The 16982-nt window shown below is 49.5% G+C and overlaps 2 protein-coding genes across 3 annotated transcripts in view; both read left to right on the forward strand.

Annotated features, from left to right (window-relative positions):
- MEI1 (meiotic double-stranded break formation protein 1) overlaps positions 1-1938 on the forward strand; it is a 103664-nt gene extending 101726 nt beyond the window's left edge. The window contains exon 31 of the mRNA XM_032138977.2: positions 1740-1938. Coding sequence (XP_031994868.1) covers positions 1740-1785 — 46 coding nt within the window. The 3' untranslated portion in view covers positions 1786-1938. The remainder of the gene's footprint in view (positions 1-1739) is intronic.
- Positions 1939-2947: 1009 nt separating this feature from the next.
- The window catches only part of CCDC134 (coiled-coil domain containing 134), a 32200-nt gene continuing 18165 nt past the window's right edge, over positions 2948-16982 (forward strand). For both annotated transcript variants that reach the window (XM_032138287.2, XM_058431530.1), the window contains exons 1-7: positions 2948-3038; positions 3270-3347; positions 12291-12409; positions 13294-13415; positions 13623-13707; positions 16050-16231; positions 16537-16608. In XM_032138287.2, the coding sequence (XP_031994178.1) occupies positions 12307-12409; positions 13294-13415; positions 13623-13707; positions 16050-16231; positions 16537-16608 (564 nt within the window). In that variant the 5' untranslated portion in view covers positions 2948-3038; positions 3270-3347; positions 12291-12306. The remainder of the gene's footprint in view (positions 3039-3269; positions 3348-12290; positions 12410-13293; positions 13416-13622; positions 13708-16049; positions 16232-16536; positions 16609-16982) is intronic.

A 16982-nucleotide genomic window follows, 5' to 3' on the forward strand; every position in this document is an offset into this window, starting at 1 on the left:
TATTACAAAATTTGAAAAAAAATCTGAAATACAAAACACTTCTGGTCCCAAGAATTTTGGATAAGGGATACTCAACCTGTACCTACCTCCTAGGGTTGTAGCAAGGACTTAATGAGTTAATATATGTAAAGCACCAAAAACAGCTCCTGGCTTGGTGTGAATGTTGTATTAGTGTCTGTTATCATTCCTACTCCCTTTCCAAATAACGAAACTGAGGCCAGAGACGGTCAGTCATGCCCAGAATCACAGAGCTAGTGATACAATCAGGATTTGACCTCAGATTTGCCTGTCTCCAAAGCTACATCACCGAATTCAGAAAGGAGCTAGTCCTTCCCCCAAGAGCTTTGGAGACAGTTGCCCAAGTGCAGTTGGTTCAAGTGATCCTCAGCCCAACACACACACACACACACACACACACACACACAGTGTGTGTGTCTGTGTGACTGCCATGTTCTTAAGAAAGCTTGGATGGCCTGGTGCGGTGGCTCATGCCTGTAATCCCAGCACTTTGGGAGGCCAAGGTGGGCAGATCACCTGAGGTCAGGAGTTCGAGACCAGCCTGGCCAACATGGTGAAACCCCATCTCTACTAAAAAATACAAAAATTAGCTAGGCATGGTAGCGTGCACCTGTAATCCCAGCTACCCAGGAGGCTGAGGCAGGAGAATCACTGGAACCTGGGAGGCAGAGGCTGCAGTGAGCCAAGGTTGCACCACTGCACTCCAGCCTGAGCAACAGAGCAAGACTCCGTCTCAAAAAAAAAAAAGAAAGCTTGGGGGCCGGGCGCAGTGGCTCACACCTGTCATCCCAGCCCTTTGGGAGGCCAAGGTGGGTGGATCACTTGAGGTCAGGAGTTCTGAGACGAGCCTGGCCTACATGGTAAAACCCCATCTCTACTAAAAATACAAAAATTAGGCCGGGCACGGTGGCTCACGCTTGTAATCCCAGCACTTTGGAAGGCCGAGGCGGGCGGATCACGAGGTCGGGAGATCGAGACCACGGTGAAACCCCGTCTCTACTAAAAATACAAAAAAAATTAGCCGGGAGTGGTGGCGGGTGCCTGTAGTCCCAGCTACTCGGAGAGGCTGAGGCAGGAGAATGGCGTGAATCTGGGAGGCGGAGCTTGCAGTGAGCTGAGATTGCGCCACTGCACTCTAGCCTGGGCAACAGAGCAAGACTGTCTCAAAAAAAAAAAAAAAAAAAATACAAAAATTAGCTGGGCATGGTGGTGCACGCCTGTAATCCAAGCTACTTGGGAGGCTGAGGCAGGAAAATCACTTGAACCCGGGAGGTGGAGGTTGCAGTGAGCAGAGAGCCGAGATTGTGCCACTGCACACTCCAGCCTGGGCAACAGAGTGAGACTATGTCTCCAAAAAAACAAAAAGCAAGCTTGGGGCTGTGGCAGTGGTCAGAGGCCCTCTGGTGGGTGGTTACACCCAGAGACACTGCAGTCCAGAGATACTGCAGTCCAGAGGTGTGTGTGAGGGTAGTTTGCTTCCTCCGCACCCCTCTGGCTGCCTCCCTGGCTCTCCTCCTTGCCCCTTCCGTGGAATAGTTCCCTGTTGAATAGCAACTACCTAGCCCAGGTGTTCAGGACCCAATTTCAGAATCCATCCCACTATTCTCAGGAGCACCTCTGTTCTTGCCTGACCATTCTTGCCTGTTTTGGGCTCTGGAAGTGTGATGCCCCCATGGTTGGCCCCACTTCTCTGCTGTTTTCCTCTCATGTTTTGCTGCCAGCTGCCTGGGAGGGGTGGCTGTATCCCTGTCCCACATCAGAAACTGATCCTCAGGACTTGAAGGCCCAGAAGTGGAGAGAGAATGAGACCTGGAGACAGAGCATAATTGTTGGGGAAATGGATGACAGCTGAAGCTATTCATATGGAGCCATATACTCCACTGTTGAAATAGAATAAGGAAGTAAAATGATACACTCACATACCTGCGTGGGCTCTCCAAAAACACTGTACTACCATGTCTACCAGGAGCTGGTTTCTCAGCCAGTTGGATAAGGAATTGTTTCAGCAAGAAGATTGATGGCCTCCTCAAGGAGGGAGGGACGCGACAGGATTTGTTCTTGTAGCAGCATTCAAGGAGTCAGCTGGGTGCCTCAGCCCTTGCCTGGCTACAGTAGGGCCCCTCTGTCCCCTCCCTTCAGCCGTCATCAGAACTGGTGTTTATGCACCCTCGTGGGTAGATCCTGGGAATGCATGTCCAGCTCGGTCCCCGGCATGAGGTCTGCGCTCCACAGTGCCTGCGCCTGTTCTGGGGAGCTCAGCCCAGACCGGGCCTCCAGCTCCCTTCCCGCCCGGCAGGGGCCCCGGTCCTGGAGATGGCCACGCCACGCTGCCTTCTCGGGTCTGGCTGTCCTGATCCTGCGCAAAAGTGGGGCTGCACTCGGCCTAACGAAGTACTCGGATGGGGAAGCCCCCGACGTACTTAGTTTATTAGTTGGTGGACCGGAGGGGCAAGGAGGGGATGCCCGAATCCTGCACTGAGTCTCTGAGGTCCTTAAGAAAAAAAGTGCTAGTCACCGCCCACTAAGCTCACGTTGCGATCTAAAGTTTAAAAACTCTGCCACAGATGACGACACAGTTTCGGGGAGGGCGCGCAGAAGGTCGCCCGGCCGACAGGAGCTGGGACCCCAGTTGGCTGATTCACGCCTTAAACTGGCACAGACCCCACCCACAGATTTAACTTCCTCCAGCACAACCTAAATCCAGGGCCACGTACCCGGGGCCCGCAGGAGGGGCAGGACAAGGATGGTGCCCACAGCGCGCTGGAGGCACGCCAGAGCCTGGAGGGGCGGGCAGGGGCGGTGGAGCGCGGCCGGAAGTGAGGCTAGAGGAGCCCGGCGGTCGCGGCTCGCGCTCATTGGCCGGGAGCAGCGCGGTGGGCGGGACGGAGCTCGGCGGTCTGCGCTCGGCTGCTAGCCGGGTGCTCCCGCCTTCAATTGCTTTGCTGTTAGCCTGTTGGACCTTCGAGCCTAGCTGCTCGCACCGGACTCGGCCACCTGCCCTTCCTGCACCGACTGGCCAGGTAGGTGGCCGTAGGGGCGGCGGGCTGCACGTTCCCGGGGAGGATAATGAGAGAACCGAGGGCCCCGAACCGGCTGCAGGTGGTGGGGAGGGAGTTTCGTGGACCTGGACGCCTCTGTTCTTTGAGAAGGCTCGCTCCCTCCTCCCGGAGCCCCGAAGGTCGGGGTCAACCACCTGGGCCCCCGACCCCGGTAGCCGGCTCAAGGCCCGCCACTACCTGGTACCTCTGCAGGAGTTCAGAGCCTCATGCTGAGCCAGGAGGAGCTCCGGGTGACGCACACGGCAGGATCGGGATTGAGAGGCTGAAAAAGTGAGTTTAACAGTAGAGAAAGCAGGACTTGTCCCGCAGTCTGCTGTTCTGGCTTTTCTTTCCCACTTCCCTGCTTCAGTCATTGCCAGCTGTCTGGTATTCTCCTTGGCCCCTAAAGTTTTGCCCTAGCCTGGTTCTGGTTCCCTCCAGTTTGGAGCAGGAGGTGGAATGTGGGGGGTCCTGGGTGAACTTGGACTATTCCTTCTCTAGGTTTCACTTATCTCGTCTGCTTGGGGGTAGGGGGTTCTCCGGATGATCTCTGCAGCCCCTCACTGTCTGTAACTGAGCATCTCTCCCCTGGGGCAGGTGTCCTGGTAGTTCAGTAGCCAGCTCTGATCTCTGTGCTCATTTATAAAGAGTCAGAAGACATAGCACTGGACTGAGAGCCAAACAGACTCTTGGTTCAGCCTAGGAATAGCTGTGTGACTGGGCAGTCATCTCATTTTTCTGTGCCTTGATTTCACATTGGTAACATTGGGGAGTTGTAATCTGAGTGTGAGACCTCTCCGGACCACTTTATGTAATCTTGTACCTGACCGACACCCTCTCATCCCTCTGTGCTTATTTTACAAGTTTATTGATCGTCTCTTATCCCTACTAGAGACAAGTACCATGAGTGAAGAGATTTTTGCTTATTTATTGCTGTATTCCCGCCTCTAGGACAGTGCCTAGAGTGCGGTAAGTACTGTCAACCTAAATAGCAGAATGAGAGACTCTAAAAAAATGATGTTTACTTGGGAACAACATTGTAGTGACAATATGTGTGCCATAGGAACCTGTGTACGTATTTGGGGAGGTAAAGGAAGACAAAGGTTTTGAAAGGAAAAATGAGGATTACATAATTATTTTGAGATAGTTATCCTTGGCGCCAAGGATGAATAGCAAGAGTGGTGCCAGTCTGAGGTTGGACAGGCAGTTGCAGAGCAGATGTCCTCACAGAACCATTTTTCTGTGTAAGTTTGCAGTGGCCTTTGTGCAGGGTTGTGGTTTTTGCATTTTTTCTGATCTTGTTATCAGTCATTTGTGCACAAGAACCCTCTTTTCACGACCTTCCTCGGTTTTATTTGTCAGAGTTGTTCTTGTTTTTTCCCATTGGAGAATCATGCTTTAAATTTGTCCGTTTTTAACACAAACGACTCTTTTGATTCTAACAACTTTCATATTTCCCCTTTTTGGTCAAGATCTTTCTCCAAAAGCGTTACTGATCAGTCATCCTGTAATTAGGTCCCTCAGTGCTGGGACGGACCTATCTTGGGTTGTTGGTCTCTTGCCACGTTAGAGAGTAGGAGTCTCCAGTTGGAGACTGGTGACTAGGAGTCAGTGTCAAAACCCTTGTAGTGATTGGGAGCAGTGGCTCACGTCTGTAATCCCAGTACTTTGGGAGGTCAAGGAGGGAGTATCACTTGAGTCCAGAAGTTTGAGACCAGCCTGGGCAACATGGCAAAACCTCATCTCTACAAAAAATACAAAAATTATCTGGGCAGGGCCAGGCGCAGTGGCTCATCCCTGTAATCCCAGGACTTTGGGAGGCCGAGGCAGGTGGATCACCTGAGGTCGGGAGTTCGAGACCAGCCTGACCAACATGGAGAAACCCGTCTCTACTAAAATACAAAAATATATATAAATAACGGCTGGGCACAGTGGCTTACACCTGTAATCCCAGCACTTTGGGAGGCCGAGGTGGGCAGATCATGAGGTGAGGAGATTGAGACCATCCTGGCTAACATGGTGAAACCCCGTCTCAACTAAAAATACAAAAAATTAGCCGAGTGTGGTGGTGGGTACCTGTAGTCCCAGCTACTCGGGAGGCTGAGGCAGGAGAATGGCGTGAACCTGGGAGGCAGAGCTTGCAGTGAGCCGAGATCGCACCACTGTACTCCAGCCTGGGCAACAGAGCAAGACTCTGTCTCATAAAAAATAAATAAGGCCGGGCGCGGTGGCTCACGCTTGTAATCCCAGCACTTTGGGAGGCTGAGGCGGGCGGATCACGAGGTCAGGAGATCGAGACCACGGTGAAACCCCGTCTCTACTAAAAATACAAAAAAAATTAGCCGGGCGTGGTGGCGGGCGCCTGTAGTCCCAGCTACTCAGAGAGGCTGAGGCAGGAGAATGGTGTGAACCCGGGAGGCGGAGCTTGCAGTGAGCCGAGATCGCGCCACTGCACTCCAGCCTGGGCGACAGAGCGAGACTCCGTCTCAAAAAAAATAAAAAAATAAAAAAATAAATAAAATAAAATACAAAAATTAGCCAGGCGTGGTGGCACATGCCTATAATCCCAGCTACTAGGGAGGCTGAGGCAGGAGAATCGCTTGAATCTGGGAGGCGGAGGTTGCAGTGAGCCGAGATCGCACCATTGCACTCCAGCCTGGGCAACAAGAGCGAAACTCCGTCTCAAAAAAAAAAAAAGTTATCCGGGCATTGGTTGGGGAGTGTGCGGGAGTCAGTTGGGTAGAGAATCACTTAAGCCCAGGAGTTTCAGGTTATAGTGAGCTATGATTGTACTGCTGCACTCCAGCGTGGGTGACAGAGCAAGACCCTGTCTCAAAAAACCCCAAATACCTTTTAGCCACATTTGAGCAGCAAGGGAGGTTTGGAAGAAGTGGCTCTCAAGGTAAGTCTACCTGGAGTTCATTGTTAAGTTCAATTTTGGCTGTTCCATTGGCATTTGCTCTCATTGCAAACTTCTGGGCCAGCATTATTCTGTTAGGAGTGATATTTCACCAAAAATTTAAAAAGTAACAGGTATAAAGTTTAAAAAGAAAATAGGGCTGGGCACGATGGCTCACCCCTGTAATCCTGGCACTTTGGGAGGCCAAGGAGGGCAGATTGCTTGAACCCAGGAGTTCGAGACCAGCCTGGCCAAGTTCATGAAACCCTGTCTCTACAAAAAATACAAAAATTAACCAGGCGTGGTGGTGCACACCTGTAATCCCAGCTACTCGGGAGGCTGAGGCAGGAGAATCACTTGAACCCTGGAGGCAGAGGTTACAGTGAGCCAAGATGGTGCCACTACACTCCAGCTTGGGCTACAGAGTGAGACTGTCTCCAAAAATAATGTAAAATAAATAAATAGGAAAATAGGAAGTAATAGCAATGTGATAATCTCAGTTTGCATAATAGTTCTGAGAGGCCCAGCGTGGTGGCTCACACCTGCAGTCCCTGCACTTAGGGAGGTCAAGGTGGGTGGATTGCTTGCACCCAGGAGTTCGAGACCAGCCTGGGCAACTTGGCAAAACCTCATCTCTACAAAAACAAGTACAAAAATTCTTCAGGCATGGTGACATGAGCCTGTAGTCCCAGGCTACTGGGGAGGCTGAGGCAGGAGGATTGCTTGAGCCTGGGAAGTCGAGGCTGCAGTGAGCCAAGGTGGCACCACTGCATTCCAGCCTGGGCAACAGAGTGAGACCCTGTCTCAAAAAAAAAAAAAAAATCCTGAGACATGAACCTAGGCTTAAAGGCAATCAATTGAATAAATCAAATGACCATTGGGAATTAGATGAGACCTATTGTAACCATCAGGCCTGCTTTATTTTTTGTATTTGGGTCTCAGCTTCCCAGAGGAATGTATCCAGGTACAGTATGTAGTATTAGCAATAGCACCGACATTTGTGAATAGATAATATAGCTCAGTTTTTACCACCTACTATGCCATAACTGGGTTGAGTTAAAACAGAGAGTGAGCAACAGATTTTTGGGGTTTTGTTGTTTGTTTTTTGTGAGCAACAGTTCTGTTAGGGATATTGCCAAAGTCATCCACTAGGTGGCCTAAAGGATCTCCAGTCAGGTTCTGTCAAGTTACCAGCAGAAGCTACTGATTGTGAAATTTCAATTACACCATTATCCTGCCAAGTGAAAAAAAGGAGACATTAAAACGGGTAAGAGTCCGTCGGGTGCAGTGGTTCACACCTGCAATCCCAGCACTTTGGGAGGCCGAGACGGGCGGATCACGAGGGCAGGAGATCGAGACTATCCTGGCTAACAGGGTGAAACCCCGTCTCTACTAAAAATACAAAAAAAATTACCTGGGCGTGGTGGCGGGCACCTGTAGTCCTAGTTATTCGGGAGGCTGAGGCAGGAGAACGGCGTGAACCTGGGAGGCGGAGCTTGCATTGAGCCGAGATTGCGCCACTGCACTCCAGCCTGGACCACAGAGCCAGACTCCTTCTCAAAAAACAAACAAACAAACAAAGAAACAAACAAACAAGAAAACAGGTAAGAGTCTCAAAATGATATAGAATCTTGTTCCAGTGTCTTCGGAAAAGCTCTCTACAGTATGAAACCATCAACTTCTTATCCTGGTTTGCAGTTTGAATGTCTCTGGTTATGGCATTGGGAGGTTTGGTGAACTTCCTGTGTGACCCATACATTAGGCACAAGGCTTGTCCCTTAAAGTTCATCTAGTTTCAACTTACAGGGCTTCAGGAACAGAGCAGTGCCCATTTTTAATAATGTCATGGAAGAAAGTTGGATTGGAGGAATCTAGAATTCAGGAGCTAGTCCAGTATACAAGTAGATAATGAGAACTCAAAAACAATGCATAGGGCTACAGTCTAATAACAGGTGTATTATAGCTTTTTTTAGAAACAAAATTTTCTCTTTACAGTGATCACATAGGAATAACAGATTTAAAAACCATTTAAGAGTAGGAAGCAAAACCAAGGCGGACTTTAGATTTTACTTAACAGTCTTAAGGTTCCTGGGCCTGCCAGGAAGTGACAATTTTACTCATTCACTGTAAGGCTGGGAATCTTTGAAGGCAGGCTTTCTATGCACATTCTCAAGTATGATATTCTAGTTAAAGCTGTGGTAATATAAGCAATATTTGTTGTATTCTGTTATAAGAGAGAACAGGCTGGGCACAGTGGCTCACGCCTGTAATCTCAGTACATTGGGAGGCCAAAGTGGGCAGATCGCTTGAGGCCAGGAGTTCGAGACCAGCCTGGCCAACATGGTGAAACCCCGTCTCTACTAAAAATACAAAAATTAGCCTCGCATGGTGGTGCTCGCCTGTGATCCCAGCTACTGGGGAGGCTGAGGCGCAAGGATCACTTGAACCTGGGAGGCGGAGGTTGCAAGATCTGAGACTGTGCCACTACACTCCAGCCTGGGCAACAGAGTGAGACTCTGTCTCAAAATAGAGAGAGAGAGCAAAGTCTTACTGGACTTTTGCAAATAACCACGTTGCCGTAAGAATACTCATGAATAGACCAGCACGGTGGCTCACGCCTGTAATCCTATCACTGTGGGAGGCCATGGCAGCCTGATCACTTGAACCCAGGAGTTCAAGATCAGCCTGGGAAACAGGCCCAAACCCCATCTGTACTAAAAAATACAAAAATTAGCCGGGTGTAGTGGTGCATGCCTGTACTCCCAGACCCTTGGGAGACTGAGGAAGGAGAATTGATTGAGCCTGGGAGGTCAAGGCTACAGTGAGCCATGATTATACCACTGCACTCCAGAGGGAGACGCTGTCTGAAAAATTAAAAAAAAAATTTTTAAAAAAAGAATACTTTTCTTGAATAGTTTTGAAATTTTAGATAGATTAAATAGGGAGGAAAAGTAAATGTTTCCACCTCTCTTTACAAAAGTATTTCTTATGGAATTGCTGTAAACTATAGATAGCTTAAGAGAAAAAGTTTCCTTAAATTTAGAAAACAAAACAAGTAAAGAACCAATAATATTCCAAGTATATGTCATAAACACATTACCCTGGCAGGGCGGCTCATGCCTGTAACCTCAGCACTTTGGGAGGCCAAGGCAGGAGGATTGCTTGAGCTCAAGAGTTTGAGACCAGCCTAGGCAAAATAGCAAGATCCTACCTCTACAAAAAAAAATTAACAATTATAATAGCTGGGCATGGTGACATGTGCTTGTAGTCTCAGCTACACAGGATGTTGAGGTAGGAGGCTTGCTTAAGCCCAAGAGGTTGAGGCTGCAGTGAGCCTGGATGACAGAGTGAGACCCTGTCTCAAAAATAAATAAATACAGAAAAGAAAAGAAAATTATCTTCATCAGTTTTTAATTGAGTTCTGTTTGATTTTGATTAGCGATTTCAGGAATTCATCAGTTTCTTCATTAGAGTTCTGAAAATTTTTTATTTAGTCCATAGATCTTAAAGTTTTTAAGTTTTTAGAAACTTGTATTTAAGATTACTTGTTAGAGTCTTTTTATGAATCTGAGTGGAAATGCTTTTAGAGAAGAATCAGAACCACAGATGACAAAGACTTGGAACAACCATGGTTGAAAATCTTTCTTTTTAGGTGACTAATTTTTTTTTTTTTTTTTTTTTCTGAGACGCAGTCTCGCTCTGTTGCCCAGGCTGGAGTGCAGTGGTGTGATCTCGGCTCACTGCAACCTCTGCCTCCTGGATACAAGTAATTCTCCTGCCTCAGCCTCCCAAGTAGCTGGGATTACAGGCACGTGCCTCCACACCCGGCTAATTTTTTGTATTTTTAGTAGAGACGGGGTTTCACCATGTTAGCCAGGATGGTCTTGATTTCCTGATCTTGTGATCCGCCTGCCTCGGCCTCCCAAAGTGCTGGGATTACAGGCATGAGCCACCAAGCCTGACCCCATGGTTAAAAATCTTATGAAAGTTCATTATAATCAGCAGTGGACAAGGAAATTTGTCAATTTGTTATTTATGTGTCACAAGTAATACAGAAGGTTACAAGGGTGTAAAAACAAAAAAATCTTAATGCTTTCATAGATCAGGTTTTATGAAAAAGTTGTGAATTTCATCAGACACAGGAAGAGTGTGTCCAAGGTTATGAGTTTCCATCATATTATAGTGGAATGTAAACAAGAAAACTAGTACCAGCCAGGCGCGGTGGCTCACTACTGTAATCCCAGCACTTTGGGAGGCTGAGGCAGTGGATCACCTAAGGTCAGTAGTTCAAGACCAGCCTGGCCAACATGGCAAAACCCCGTCGCTACTAAAAATACAAAAATTAGCCATTTGTGGTGGTGGGCAGCTGTAATCCCAGCTACTTGGGAGGCTGAGGCAGGGAGAATCGCTTGAACCCAGGAAGCAGAGGTTACAGTGAGCCGAGATCGTGCCATTGCACTCCAGACTGGGCAACAGAGCAAGACTCTGTCTCAAAAAAACAAAACAAAACAAAAACTAGTGCCTTCAACTGGGGAATACCTGGCTCTTAGTTAAAAGCATGAGAAATTTCCTGGTTAAATGGAACAAGTCAGACACATCAAGAAAAGCCCAAAGTACAGAATCAAGTTATACTAGAGGAAAACATTGTTTTTCTAGGCCCTCAAGACAGAATATTTGAGTGTCAGGCCATAATAGCAGAGTTAGAACCAGAGAAAACAGCTACAGTAGTCGGGTGCAGTGACTCACACCTGTATCCCAGTACTTTGGGAGGCCAAGGTGGGTGGATCACTTGAGCCCAGGAGTTCAAGACTAGCCTGGGCAATGTAGCAAAACCCCACCTCTACAAAAAATACAAAAATTAGCCGTGCATGGTGGCATGCACCTGTAGTCCCAGCTATTCAGGAGGCTGAGGTGGGAGGATGGCTTGAGCCTGGGAGGTGGAGGCTGCAATGAGCCATGACTGTGCCACTGCACTCCAGCCTGGGCAGCAGAGCAAGACCCTGTCTCAAAAAAAAAAAAAAAAAAAAAAAATTACAGGAACTAACAAAAAACGTTAAGAGAATTACCACCCCAGCCAAGTGAAAAGATGCATCCTTTCAAGGGGAGAAAGAGGAAGGGTGGAAGGCAGCAATGTATGTCCTGGGAATCACCAGGAAAGTGAACTTCACAGCACTCAATAAATAATTGTGTTGGCTGGGCATAGTGGCTCACACCTGTAATCCCAGTATTTGGGAGGCCAGGGCGAGAGGATCTCTTGAGCTCAGGAGTTGGAGACCAGCCTGGGCAATATAGCAAGACCTCATCTCTACTAAGGAAAAAATAAATAAAAAGGGCTGGGCGCGGTGGCTCACATCTGAATCCCAGCACTTTGGGAGGACAAGGCAGGCGGATCACCTGAGGTTGGGAGTTCGAGACCAGCCTGGCCAACATGGAGAAACCTGTCTCTACTGAAAATACAAAATTAGCTGGGCATGGTGGCGCATGCCTGTAATCCCAGCTACTTGGAGGCTGAGGCAGGAGAATCACTTGAACCCGGGAGGCAAAGGTTGCAGTGAGCCGAGATTAAGCCATTCCACTCCAGCCTGGGCAACAAGAGTGAAACTCCATCTTAAAAAACACAAAATTAAATTAAATTAAAATAAATAAATAGTTGTCGCATGTTGCCTGAATATGAACAGGTGTTGTATGTAGTACCTGTGGTTCCAAAGTGAGTGAGTAGCAAGCCCCCTTACCCCGAGACTGCCCTGCCTTCCTCCCTGCCCTTTGTCCCTTCTTCCTTTCTGATGACAAAAGTCAAGGAAGGAGGAAAACCCCAGAAGTTTCACATCTTCTCTGCCTGGGCTTCCTTGACCAGATGCTTTCCTGGGAGACCAGGATAGGAGATGTGGAAGGAGTACTGTTGACGAGCCCCTCCTACCCAGACATAGTACCTCACCCAGACCTCCCTCCCTGCAGCAGGGAGGTGACCTCCTTATCCCTGTTCTACAGCTGAGAAGGCTGAGGCTCAGAAAGGCTAGTCAAGCTGCTCGAGGTCCCAGAGACAGGGGCGAGGGCAGGGCTCCAGCCCAGAGCTCTAGCCACTGACCCTGTGCTCTAAGCGTCCCTGTGTTACACACACTTATCTTCCTCCCCACCTCCTAGCATCCCATGGCTCTGTATTGTGTGCCTGCTGGCCCTGGGATAAGAGCTGCAGCTTCAAGGCTCCTCCCCAAAGCTGGGTTCTTGGTATACAGAGGCTGCACTACGTCAGGGGAAGCTGCTGTTCACCTGTGCCCTCTATTTTATGTAACACCGATCTCTGAGTCTTACTCTCTTTCTTTGGGTTATTCTTCCAGCTCAAGAGGTTTGGACATGGACCTTCTTCAGTTCCTGGCCTTCCTCTTTGTCCTGTTTTTGTCTGGGACGGGAGCCAAAGGCACCTTGAGGACCTCCCTGGACCCAAGCCTGGAGATCTGTATCCTTTGGGGTTGTAGTTAATGAGCTGTCTTTGAGGGGTCTATAAATGAGGTTCTTCTACTCAGGGATTCCAGGGATAAGCAGACCCAGCTGGTGGGAACAGGGAGAAAAGGTGAGGTGCTGTAGCCAGACCTTGAGCAAGTCAGGTCTCTCCGGAGCTTCAGCTTCCACGTATGGTAAATGGAGATGACAAGGCCCATCTCTAGACTGCAAAGGCTCAGTGAGGACTGTGCATGGCCTGGCACCTTGCGGGCAAGATCCTGGGTGGAGACTCAGGAATTCTGGATTACTGGCCCATCTGGGCCCTGGTGAACTGGGCCACCTGCTCCAGACCAGGCCTCAGGGACACAAAGATGAATTACAACAAGTCTCCTGGCTTTGAGGTGTCCATAAGCCTAGGGGGAGAAAGTATCCAAACAAATGATCATTTTACTCTGTGACCAGTGCTCTGATGGGCACAGGAGGGGTCAGGGAGAAACACTGTGTGATGGTTTTTGAGCCAGGCCTTGAAAGGATAGAAACTCCTAGAGGAGGGTGAGGGGCATCCTGGGCAGAGAGGGTGCAGCGTGAGCAGAGAGGTGGACGCTCTGGAACAGTGAATGCTTGTGGAGATGGCAGGAAGACCGCAGCAAAGGGAAGGCAGGAGCCAGGTCTGGAGGCTTGGTTTCAGGCTTCTGGGTGTGGAGCGCCATGGGAACTGGATGAATAGTGCGTTGCAGGGCCATGCACTTGTCAGTTTGTTCATTTCCTGGAGGCTTCTAGCCCTGGGCATCCATGGCCCTTGCAGATACTTGCTGGTCAGGAATGAGCCTTCTGAGGCAAGACTGCTGGATTGTCCAGGCAGGGCTATTGATGCCAGCCCCTTAACTTAATGCTGCCCAGACAAGAAGATGTTTGAGGTGAAGCGGCGGGAGCAGCTGTTGGCACTGAAGAACCTGGCACAGCTGAACGACATCCACCAGCAGTACAAGATCCTTGATGTCATGCTCAAGGGGCTCTTTAAGGTGTGTGCAGGCAGGGAGCAGCTCATGGCAGGTCCAGTCTTTGATCTAGGCCCTGATGGGTAAATCGGAGTTCCCTACGGGGTTGGTGTTCAGGGACAGGGGAACTGTGTGCACATTAAGACTTGAAGTGGGGTTTAAATAAATGGGGATGGGAGCAGTCTGTGATGGGCGCTGCGAAGCCACTCAGCCCTGGTGGGATTCCCTCAGGTGCTGGAGGACTCCCGGACAGTGCTCACCGCTGCTGATGTGCTCCCAGATGGGCCCTTCCCCCAGGACGAGAAGCTGAAGGATGGTATGGTCTGCCCTGCCCCGCCCTGTCCTCCACACCACCCAATCTTCTCTAGCTGCTCCTTCTCTCCTGTTCTTGTCACTCTTTTTTTCTCCCTGGAATTGCCCTCTTGTGGCACCTTCTAAGTGGTCCCCTTGGGCAGATGGGCATTTCGTGAGTGGCCTCCCCCATTAACTGGCTACTTTTTAGCAATAGCATTTCTTTTTTTTTTTTTTTTTTTGAGACAGAGTCTCACTCTGTCGCCAGGCTGGAGTACAGTGGCATGATCTCGGCTCACTGCAACCTCCACCTTCCGGGTACAAGTGATTCTCCTGCCTCAGCCTCCCAAGTAGCTGGGACTACAGGTGCATGCCGCCACACCCAGCTAGTTTTTGTATTCTTTTTTTTTTTTTTTTTGAGACTGAGTCTCGCTCTGTCGCCCGGGCTGGAGTGCAGTGGTGCGATCTCAGTTCACTGCAAGCTCTGCTTCCCGGGTCCACGCCATTCTCCTGCCTCAGCCTCTCAAGTAGCTGGGACTACAGGCGCCCGCCACCACGCTCGGCTAATTTTTTGTATTTTTAGTAGAGATGGGGTTTCACCATGTTAGCCAGAATGGTCTCGATCTCCTGACCTCGTGATCCGCCCGCCTTGGCCTCCCAAAGTGCTGGGATTACAGGCATGAGCCACCGCGCCCGGCCTAATTTTTGTATTTTTAGTAGAGATGGGGTTTTGCCATGTTGGCCGGGCTGGTCTTGAACTCTTGATATCAAGTGATCTACCTGCCATGGACTCCCAAAGTGCTGGGATTACAGGGGTGAGTTACCACACCCGGCCAAAAGTATTGTTTATACAGCAAGCTTTTAGGTTAAAACATGCAGCTGGTGACATCTCAGGCTTTCGTGTGAAACTTGTGACCACTGGGGAAGTTAAATAATCATCTTTTTGAGGGGTTATCTATGCTACAGGCATTGTTTAAAGACCTTGCTGCAGAATACCTTGGTGTGCAGGGGTCAAACCTCAGCCATTATGGCTTCAAGATGGCGCCACGCTTGTCTTGCAGCAGGGTGTTTTCCTACAGCACACGAACAAAGCTCAGTCTAAACTGACCTGTTGACCAGTAGAAGCACATTAGTGGGAAAACAGAAAATTCAAATTAAGTCTGTTAGGTTAGTTGGTAGTATTGTATTGCTGTTAATTTCCTGGTTTAGATAGTTGTATGTTGGTCATATAAGATGATAACACTAGGTCAGGCAGGTGGCTCACTCCTGTAATCCCAGCACTTTGGGAAGCCGAGGCAGGCAGATTACTTGAGTTCGAGTTTGAGACCAGCCTGGCCAAATACAGTGAAACCCCGTCTCTACCAAAAATATAGAAAAGTAGCCGGGTTTGGTGGCATGCACCTGTAATCCCAGCTACTTGGGAGGCTGAGGCAGGAGAATCACTTGAACCCGCAAGGCAGAGGCTGCAGTGAGCCAAGATCCCACCACTGCACTCCAGCCTGGACAAGAAAGCGAGACTCCGTCTCCAAAAAAAAAAACAAAGGATGGTAACATTAGAGGAAGCCAAGTGAATGAATTTTATGTTGTGTTATGTAAGTCTAAGATAATTTCAGGCCGAGTGCAGTGGCCCTGGCCTATAATCCCTATAATCCCAGAGCTTTAGAAGGCCGAGGTGGGAGGATCTCTTGAGGCCAGGAATTTGAGATCAGCCTGGGCAACAAAGTGAGACTGCACCTCTAAAGTAATTAATTAATTAATTAAATATATTCATTCGTTCATTCAAAATAAGATCTTAAGCACTTAAAATGAAATAAAATGGAAAGAATATTAAAAAAGAAAAATGCTGGCCTGTTCTCTGGCCATCCTAAGAGACCTGAGGTCTCACAGACACTCTAGTTGTGTTAACACCAGGGCCAGCACTGGACATTTGGATAACATGTTGGTGGGGGCGTCAAGCCCAGCAAAGCCTCGTGTGATACATCAGCATCCATGTGCAGAACAACACTCACTTCTGTGGTCCCCACAGCAAATGAGTCTTCTAAGCCGCAAGATGTGCCTTTGGGCTGACAGACCTGGGTTTGCAGCCTAGATTTGCTACTCACTAGCTGCTGAGCCTCAGTTTCCCATCTGTAAAATGGGAACAGCAGCCACATCTCCCTCTAAAAGTGGTTATAAGGACTCTGAGCTGGTGGATGTAAGGCCCTAGTTCACACTGTGCATGTGATTGGCAGCCTGTGGTCAGTAGGCACTGTTCCTTCCTTGCTTGTTGGGTTTGGTGGATGTCTCTGTTCTCTAGAGGATGCCAGAGGCCAGCGAGGCAGCCAGGAGAGCATCTGCCCTGGCCACTCATCCGGGTCCTCTCGCCAGCTTTCTCCCACGTGGTGGAGAACACGGCCTTCTTCGGCGATGTGGTGCTGCGCTTCCCGAGGATTGTGCACTATTACTTTGACCACAACTCCAACTGGAACCTCCTCATCCGCTGGGGCATCAGTTTCTGCAACCAGACAGGCGTCTTCAACCAGGGGCCCCACTCGCCCATCCTCAGCCTGGTAAGGACTTGGGTGGAGGTAGCCCGGGAGCCCTCTGTCGGGTGGTTGACTAGGATCCTCACATCTGCCTTCAGTCGGGCCTGAACGTCAGTGTTTGGTTACATTTTCTTTGTGGAGCTTCAGGGTACGTTGGGCCACAGAGGCCCCATATCAAGGGATTCTGTGCTGACCCAGTTCCCATGGGATCATCACATGGCCCACATCTGCCCAAGTCAGGAGTCTGGATCCCAGCATGGAGGGAGTGACTCTCTGGTGAGCAGGACTCAGGAGAAGGCAGAGGATGACTAGTGTTTCTTCATCTGCAGATGGCCCAGGAGCTGGGGATCAGTGAGAAAGACTCCGACTTCCAGAACCCATTTAAAATAGACCGCACAGAGGTGAGCTGCCAGGGCCTATGCCTGTGTCTGCTTTGCCTCTGCTGGGCCATAGGACGCTGAGGCCTGCAGGGGCTAGGGACCTTGGGTGGCTTTGGACTTGGAGCTAGGCAGTCTGGGCCTGGGTCCAGAAGCCATCACTGACTCATTGGAGCCTGTGGGCAAGTCATTGCTCCCCTCTTAGCCTCAGGCTCCCTGTCTGTTCACAGCGTGTGAACTCCAGCTATGGGGGGTAGTTAGGAGACTACGAACAAACCCATCCCAGCACAAAATAGGCATCCCACTTCAGGTGGATATCAGAGCAGCCAGGGAGATCAGGCCATGCTCTTCCCTGCCTTTGAACCTCTGAGCGCCAACTGGGCTTCCATCCCACACTC

The sequence above is a fragment of the Hylobates moloch genome, unplaced genomic scaffold (genome assembly GCF_009828535.3).
Source record: "Hylobates moloch isolate HMO894 unplaced genomic scaffold, HMol_V3 SCAFFOLD_19, whole genome shotgun sequence".
In the NCBI taxonomy this organism is placed as follows: domain Eukaryota; kingdom Metazoa; phylum Chordata; class Mammalia; order Primates; family Hylobatidae; genus Hylobates; species Hylobates moloch.